This window comes from Stylophora pistillata, chromosome 8 (genome assembly GCF_964205215.1).
Source record: "Stylophora pistillata chromosome 8, jaStyPist1.2, whole genome shotgun sequence".
Taxonomy (NCBI): domain Eukaryota; kingdom Metazoa; phylum Cnidaria; class Anthozoa; order Scleractinia; family Pocilloporidae; genus Stylophora; species Stylophora pistillata.
Genome location: NC_142526.1, coordinates 3,743,757 through 3,752,525, shown reverse-complemented (window position 1 = coordinate 3,752,525; position 8,769 = coordinate 3,743,757). Strand labels below are relative to the sequence as shown.

The 8,769-nt window shown below is 40.4% G+C and overlaps 1 protein-coding gene across 1 annotated transcript; it reads right to left on the bottom strand.

Annotated features, from left to right (window-relative positions):
* Window positions 1-2,851: 2,851 nt before the first annotated feature.
* Window positions 2,852-4,537, bottom strand: LOC148724478 (uncharacterized). The gene is made up of 2 exons (XM_088730355.1): window positions 4,533-4,537; window positions 2,852-3,451 (listed from the first exon to the last, which is right to left on the bottom strand). Exons 1-2 carry the CDS (start codon window positions 4,535-4,537, stop codon window positions 2,884-2,886), a joined length of 573 nt encoding a protein of 190 aa, XP_088586481.1. The 3' UTR covers window positions 2,852-2,883.
* Between the last annotated feature and the right edge of the window lie 4,232 nt (window positions 4,538-8,769).

Here is an 8,769-nt window from a genome sequence, read left to right as displayed (position 1 = left end):
TTCGGATTCTAGATCTGTAAACTAAGTTTTACCACTATGTTATGGGATTGTTTAGGAATTTCCATTATTCTCGCCCCGGTTTGTGGAAGTGAACCCTCAGCCCACTCCCCCTCGATCCTCCGGTTCCTATCCTTTACACCTCTACATTAATATCTGTATTCTCCATACTAATCTCTCTACATTTCCTATAGTAACCTCAAGGCTGGTTATTTCAACAATTTTCCCCTTTAAATTTCATAATGAAGCTCAATGTTACCCTAGAACTTTCTTAAAACTTAAATGTGTTCGAATATGCCAAGAAAAACAGACGCCCTCCGCTAGCTTACGGAATGTGGCGATTGTAAACAGTTTCGCCATGGGAAATGGAGGAGAATTTGAAACGAAAGCAGGGATAAAACCCATCTGTCGTCGTTAGCTATGCAAGGCTAGCTTATTGTATTGATTTCCTGATCGAACACGGTGCTAACTGCTAAAAAATGCTTGGAATTTCGGGGTTAACCACAGGCTGCCTAATGAGATTATGTCGCGGCGTAAATGCCGATGTTGCGATTTTCACAAAGTTCAGCCTGGTGTTTCCATGCGGAAGTGAAAAGGCACAAACTAATTTTTAAATCCTCGCAAACGATACTAATTCCACTTATCGTGAGCTTAACCTGAAGTGATTCTGAGTTATACCGCATGGAGAAGATGATAATTGAACATTTGCTGTGATCTGCGGTATTTGAAGATTGAAATATTGGTGATTTTCAAAAGCGTTCCGTGAACTCCAAATTAAATGAAATGGTCCCGTTTTAGACTTAAACCATACCTCTCTCCTTCTAATACAAATTTATAAAATTGATACGAGTTTGCTTTCTTTTGCGCTTTTCATGAGCAAAGTTTATTTGCCTCTACACCGCGGGGAATTGATTTCCGCCATTTTACGGCTACTGATGCTTGTTTCAGTTTTAGTGAATTTTCTAAGATAAAGAAGCGAGTCTGGGTAAAAAAAATCCTTACCACGTTTCTATGTTTACTATTAAGGTGTCTCTGACTGAAATATGAGGATAGCCATTTTTCGGTGGATGGGCCACCTCTCACCCAGTCTTGAACTGAAAGGTCGCTTTTAAGCGTCAAATTGCGAGTTGAAAACGTGGCTGTGACATTGATTCGATTCCCTTATTCGCGCTCAGGATAAATAACAAACGATGTTATTACTGTTTTCTTGTTTCTTATTTTTATTCAATTATGCGATTCAAGGAAAATCCATTACCTGACTCGTGAATTCCGCGTTAAATTGCACGCGGAAACCGATATCGCACTCATCACTTCGTAATTCGTGCGATATTGGTTTTGAAAAAACCAGGAAAGATTTATTACTCGACGTTTCGGGGTCATCATGACTCCATTATCAAGAGACTAGTTTAAAAACATGCAAATAAGGAAAGGTACAAGAATAGCATAAATTAGACTGAACGGCTTAAACAAACACCTTGGCGCGGATGGAATCCGTTTGCACGTTCATTGTTGGCTTACGCATGCGAATATACAACATTTCATTAACAAGGCAATCAAATTTGCCGTTACATTTCGTGATGACGTTGAATTGCTCGATCAAGCGTTCAGGCATTTCACTATTGTGCTGGAGGTGGTAGTGTTTGTAGATAGAAGATGATTTCCTTTTGTGCCCTTCTACGCGCTCGTGTAAGTGACCACGAGTATAGCCCACATACCCTGCATCACACAGGTTACATTTAAATTCATAAACGATACATTGTTGGTTAACAATAGGGGGCTTAATTTCGTGTTGCTTAAGCTGTTGATCGAGCTTCGGGCTAACGAACACTGGTTGGACAGTCACGCTTAACTTCGAGCTTAGACTATTCAGTTGTTGTTTAACATGATTAGCTGACGACTGGTCCTTGAAGGGTAACACTAATCTCACAGTCTCCGATGGTACGTCTGGTGATGGACAGGGTTCTGCAGATGAAATCCTTCTCTCAACGACCCGCTTGAGAGAAGGATTTCAAGCGGGTCGTTGATTTCAAGCGGGATTACAATCAAGCGGTTCGTTGAGAGAAGGATTTCATCTGCAGAACCCTGTCCATCACCAGACGTACCATCGGAGACTGTGAGATTAGTGTTACCCTTCAAGGACCAGTCGTCAGCTAATCATGTTAAACAACAACTGAACAGTCTAAGCTCGAAGTTAAGCGTGACTGTCCAACCAGTGTTCGTTAGCCCTAAGCTCGATCAACAGCTTAAGCAACACGAAATTAAGCCCCCTATTGTTAACCAACAATGTATCGTTTATGAATTTAAATGTAACCTGTGTGATGCAGGGTATGTGGGCTATACTCGTGGTCACTTACACGAGCGCGTAGAAGGGCACAAAAGGAAATCATCTTCTATCTACAAACACTACCACCTCCAGCACAATAGTGAAATGCCTGAACGCTTGATCGAGCAATTCAACGTCATCACGAAATGTAACGGCAAATTTGATTGCCTTGTTAATGAAATGTTGTATATTCGCATGCGTAAGCCAACACTGAACGTGCAAACGGATTCCATCCGCGCCAAGGTGTTTGTTTAAGCCGTTCAGTCTAATTTATGCTATTCTTGTACCTTTCCTTATTTGCATGTTTTTAAACTAGTCTCTTGATAATGGAGTCATGATGACCCCGAAACGTCGAGTAATAAATCTTTCCTGGTTTTTTCTATGCCTTTGCTTTAGCAAATCCCTGCTGATCAAGATATTGGTTTTCGCATGCAATTCAACGCGGAATTCACGAGTCAGGTAATGAATTTTTTCATAGACTAGGTGCCTAATTTATCATATTTGAGGGTCCGTAGGAAGTGTGATACCATTGAAATATTTTCGGTCCACTCTTACGCCTTACTTCAAAACTGAACCTTCACTAGAGAATAGCGAGTCACCCTCCGGGCCTTTCGTGCGCGGTAAAAATCGGTCAACACCACTACAAGTAGTAACATTCCTTCAAGCGCCATAGTGGCACCCAGAACTGTCATCACAAACACACGCCTACTTCTCTGTGAAAAGGCTTCGGCTGTTGTGCCCTCAGCTTCCTCATTTTGCGCCGAATCGCCATTAATCTTCGTAAGAGCTTGTTCTACGACCCCAGCGTATTCCTTGCTTAGGTACGTTTGCGTGAATTCTGTCATAACCTCTTGAAGTTTTAAACACTGAGAAAAGTTTTGCTGCGCACATTTCAAGAGCTTTTGGCATACCTGAGGCAGCCGATCGACCCAGTGCGGTACAGGTGCTGTCTCGTTGTCGTGGTATAGACTCACGTCAAACCAGAAATTTCCAGTGAGCTCGATTACGCGGCGTATCGAGCCCATCAACTGAAGATACTCGCGCCAACTCAACTGGAGTGGACAAATTATGCTCAAAATTCCATTTTGCTTGGCCTTAGAGGGGCATGGAGAGTTTGTGCCTGAAACAAACCTGAATAAGCCAAATTTTTCTCAACTGATTTTGATAAATGGGTCACTAAAGTACATACTGGATTTGGTATGAAAGTTATGCAAGAAGGCAGGTGAGTGTTATGGTTTTTTGAAAAATGGCAATTTTGGGTAATGATTTTGACCTCAAACTTGACCTAACTTTAGCCCCAGACCCCTTCTCTGTCTAATCACTTGAGAGCAAAGTTCTATTGAGGAAGTAAAAGCTCCACTATATAGCAGAGTGCATGTTCAAATTCGTTTGGCAACACAGTTTACCAATGGAGTTTCATAGCACTTTCAAAATGCCAACTAGAAGGATGAATTTTTAGTGCTCCACAGGCCACAAATGGGACACCCCTTAAACTCCAGAACAAACAGTCAGAGAAGTGAGCCAAAGAGGCTTTTAAAATAACTTATCCATCGCCAACTATTCCGGTCACGAGCCTGCGGTAGGCAGGCGGTTTCATAACAAAATGTCTGTAAACATCGCTGCCGATTTTATAGAGAAATGTATGGAAGGCACGTAAAAATTGTAAAAATTCGCAATCATGAAGTACTTTTTCAATTTGCCGGACCAGGATATTGATACTACAAGTAAAAGCAATCTGTTAAAAAATAAACAACAATAAAGCGAGTGTGGTAAACCCTTCCTATTACTATCTCTCGAAAACGAAGGTATATTCCATACAAACCTTATAATTTAGTGGCGAAAACGCGTGAATCCGAAGCATCAGCATGGCATAAATAATTTCCAGAGCTAGGCGCTCCATTTGCCGGACTGGACCTCTGTAGTAGACCCTCTCCAGGTTCAAAATTTGAATTTTGAAGCTCAGAGCGATTTTTCAGCCCCTTCAATTTTTGGCCGCAAAACATTAGAAAATTAACAAACCGAAGTCTACGATAAAACTGCAAAATCCCCTGTTTTCGAATGACGATATCTTGACTGGCTTTTGTCCAAATTTCTTGAAAAAACTCTCGTTTGAATGCTAATTTTTTGGACTACGTTTATCGAAGCAAGTTACTTTCCTCAGTGGCTTTGATATGTGTTAAAATCTTGGTTACATGAACAATATATTCTGTACCTCATTTCGCGGCGATATGAGCCCATTGATACAAGAAGAAGAAAAGCGGTAAGAGGGGGGTCACGTAAGGCGCGCTGAATTGTCGTGACCGAAATAGTTGGCGATGACACTCAACGTTTGTGCCAAGTTTCAGCCGAATCGGTTGACCGCCAGTTCTGGCCCCTGGAACACTTTCTCAGACAGGGACACATAAGAGCTAAGCTTAAAACCAAGGTTTGAAATCTTTTGCAACTGTGTAAATACTTACATTATGCAATTGACTGATATCAGCAGAAATCAAGGCCCAAAGCTGGGTTGAGTTCAGGATGCAATCTAGTTAGTTGTTGCTCAACGTCCTGGTGGTTCTTGTAATCCTCAGTGAGGATACCGTCCAAATGATGGAAGTTCAGGACTGTGTATCTGATGAAATGCAAGTGGAGGAACAAACCAAAGGTCACCTCAGTGTCTCCCAACTCACTATAGGAGATGTAATCCGTGGTATGAAGGGAGCTGAACGAGTCTCTGCTTGTTGCGAAGTGAAAGCCATCTACCCTTTACCACAAAATGGGACCGAACTACTTACGACGGCCTGAGACACTCACATGGTCGTGGATGGAACGGTTCATCAGTATGGTGTTCGTGAGAATGCAACAGGAGTGAATGCATGGTTTGTCCTGTGAGGCAAGAGTGAACGATCTTGTGCTCAGGACTCTTTCATCTTCCAGGTATTTGTGAGTTAGATCTGGGCTCTAGAATTCGGTATAGGAAAACGACTTTTGTAGTCATTAATTCATTTAGTACACGACTTATATGCAGTTTTCCGGCTTCCTGAGAAGAAGGAAAGCTTTTCTACAAGAACACGATGTGTTTAATTTGCAACTAATCAGTGATTGGCGTCAGTTCCAATGACGCAAGCGTGGGGAAAAGAAAAATCGACCGAAGTGCAATCACTACCCTCGCACACAGGTCGGATGCTTTACTCCATGGATTCTATGTAGCTATGGTAAGCTCTCAGTGAATCTCATGCAATTTACATGAGTGTATAAGTGACCTCCTCATGCTTGGTCTACGGAATGAGTAATTCCGCAAGAATCCGATTTTGTATAAGATTTTTCGTTCGAGTATAAACCATTTACAAGCCGCGAGTGAGAACTATTCTCGTTCGCATCGAGCTTTAACATTTCTCTAATTAGAAGCATATAACCACTCTGCATGTGATAAGAACTAGAGAAAGCAGTAGGAAGTAAAATGGTCATCGAATAAGGATTAAGAAACCAATTATAGTACCTGAGTTTTCTTAAAGCCTATGTTAAAGGAGTGGCCAGCAGACTAGATGTTTCGCTTTCAAATGCATACATTTTTGCGTACTTCACTTGAGCTCGGGAAAATCGCTGATTCTAGGTGTTCAAGATGACTCAGTGATCATAATTTTTTTTTTATGTATAAAAATGATGAATCAACTAGGAAACACATTTCCTCATACCCGCTTGGTTTTATTATATTTTGATCAGAAACGGAAAGTGTACAAAGGACGCGTATGATTTTGCGATACACGTCAAAATTTCCCTCAGAAAGGCGTTTGAGTTTACCGATTATTCTATTTTATTCTTTGGGACTTTAAAGGTGCATTTGTAAAGAGCACTCATTAATTTTAAAACAGAATTCATATTAGAGAGCCACAATGATTGAAGCGCAAGTCATTCGCCTCCAAAGATTCGGAAATTTCACTAACGTGGAGTAGTAGATGAGTGTTGTGGTACAAGAACCGTTCCGGAAACGAGCTTATTCTAATGCCTTAGTATTAGTCTTATTTTTTCTGCCGCAAAAAAACGAACAAGGAAACAAACCAGGAAGAATCTCATTCTTTGCATTCTAAAGTTTTACGTTGCAAGACAGGAGTTACCGACATGCTCTGCACCCTGAATGATTCTGTTTTATATCATGATAAACCCAGTTCTCTTCATCAGCAGACAATTAGACTGTAGCACTTAACTTAGAGTGTCAAATTTGCAAACGTATCCTGGAAATTTAAGAAGTTGAAAATAGTACCTTTTTGGACTTACTTTTGTTTCTGTTTGTGGTTTAGTGATCGGGATGGCGACGGATGGATCAGTCAAACTGATTTCACCATCTTGGATTTGGAAATGTATCAAGAAGGGACATATTGTGCCTGAAAATAAGTTTACAATATAAATTATAAGATATTTAAATGAATTGACTACTTATACCACATGTTTTGCAACCACAATGAAATATCTAATTGTCTTTTCGTCTCAGATGTCAAAGTTTTTATGCTTGTTCACAAAACACCTTGGACTGGTTAACCTAAACCACGGTTTTATGCAAGAAGTGTGCCTAAGGTATTTTCTACAAAAGGGATGATTTAATGAACTATGAATAATGTGTCCTTTCACTGTAAGCTCTCGACTCTCTTGACACTGTCCACAGAAAGAACTGTGGAGATAAGAGGTTCAACTAGTTAAAGATAGTTTAGAAAGGTGGTTTTGTTAAACAACTGCTAAACTTAAATAACCGGCTTTATGTTTTGCATGGAGTTCGTTGTGTAAATTCACAAAGGTACATCTAGGAGAGTATAGTGACAAAGTTTCAGAAAGTCTTGTACCTCATTTAAGCTCAGCAATGTTGCAAATTATCAAATACTTGTAATCAAGATAAGTTCGCGATCACTTAGAACTGTACTCGTTTTGAACTCGATATTGCACCAAAGTATTTAAATGAAATCCAGTACCTTTCGGCTCTTTTCGGCGATAATTGGCGCGATATCTCGGTAACGGTCAGTCAAACTGACTGACTTCAAGCGAATTTTAAAAGCGTTTATTCTTTAAACAATGTCGAGAAATCGCAATGACGACGAACAAATGTTTGTAAACTGCTGATGCAGTCCGGCCAAAGTCCCCCGAAAAGTGTTGTGATGCGCATTTGATCATAGCCACATGTTAATTTGCGCAATATAAATATTAAATTATTATTATTATTATTATTATTATTATTATTATTATTGTTATTATTCTTCTTATTATTTGACGACACTTAAAAAAAAGCCACCACCCGTAAGGGACGCCTGAAAATCCAAGCAAAGAGATTCCAATTTAAACCGATAATGTAATATATGTATCTTAGTAGACACTTCGTATAGAATCGCTGAGCATTTTCACGAGTTGTGCCGTATTTTGACGAGCCAGTAGGGCGAGTCAAAACACAAACAACGAGTAAAAATACTTTCAAATACTACTCAGTCAATCAAATACAACTCTGGCAATCTGCGGTCTTTCCTTGCACTTAGGTGGCACGGAAAGTCGTAAAATCTTGAACAAAAGCTCATCTTTCAAACCGGCAGTCTAAATCCCACAGGGATCAACGAACGCTTTTCGTTCCACTAATTTATTCATGTTTTTCTCGTTGCCATGCTCCCACCAATAACGTAGCTCCATTTTCTGCCTTTAAAAGCACACAAAACCCACAATTCCTCGATTCGCTCCGACGAAGGGCTAACGCTCGAAACGTCAGCTTTTGTAATCATTACGGTGGCCAATTTGCCATTTCAACTTTGTTGATATATCCAAATTATTTCGTTACTCCCACCGACGCAGCCCCAAACAGTTTCTTTCGAAACTATCAGCCTTTATACGAAAAAGCTCTTGGAATCTTCATCAGTATTGGCAATAAAGAAGGACAAGGTGGCATCTACGAAAGACTTGGGTTCGTGTGTCTATCTCTTGGCAGATAAGACGAGGCGGAAAAACAATTTGAGAAAGCGCACTTGATGAGCAGCGAAATTGGGGACAATATGACTGACTTTGATAGTCTTCTCGGTATCACTAATTTAAAGATATTGCAATCAAAGCAAGACGAGGCAATGCTGTATCTTCGTCAAAGTATTTAAATTTATGAAAAGTTACGAAGTTTTCTCGAAGAAAACGATGAATTCAAAACATCTCTCAAGCACGGTGATAACCCCTACAAGTTGCTCAGTGACATGCTGTGTTCCAGAGGGAGCCTCCTAGACTCTCTTAATCTGGAGGAGCTAACGTGCGCTAGAGGCCTCGCAGAATTAATGGTGGATAAACTCTTAACTGGAAGCCACATCCCAACTAATTCAACATATCGGCCCAGGATCGAAAGCATCGCGAGTAAAGAGGGGAATTGCTCAGTTTTGTACATTTCATATCTTGAACGGTGTGTTCGTTTGTGGGTTCTAAAAGCAAATGGATTAATTCACTATCGAGTGAGCCCCGAA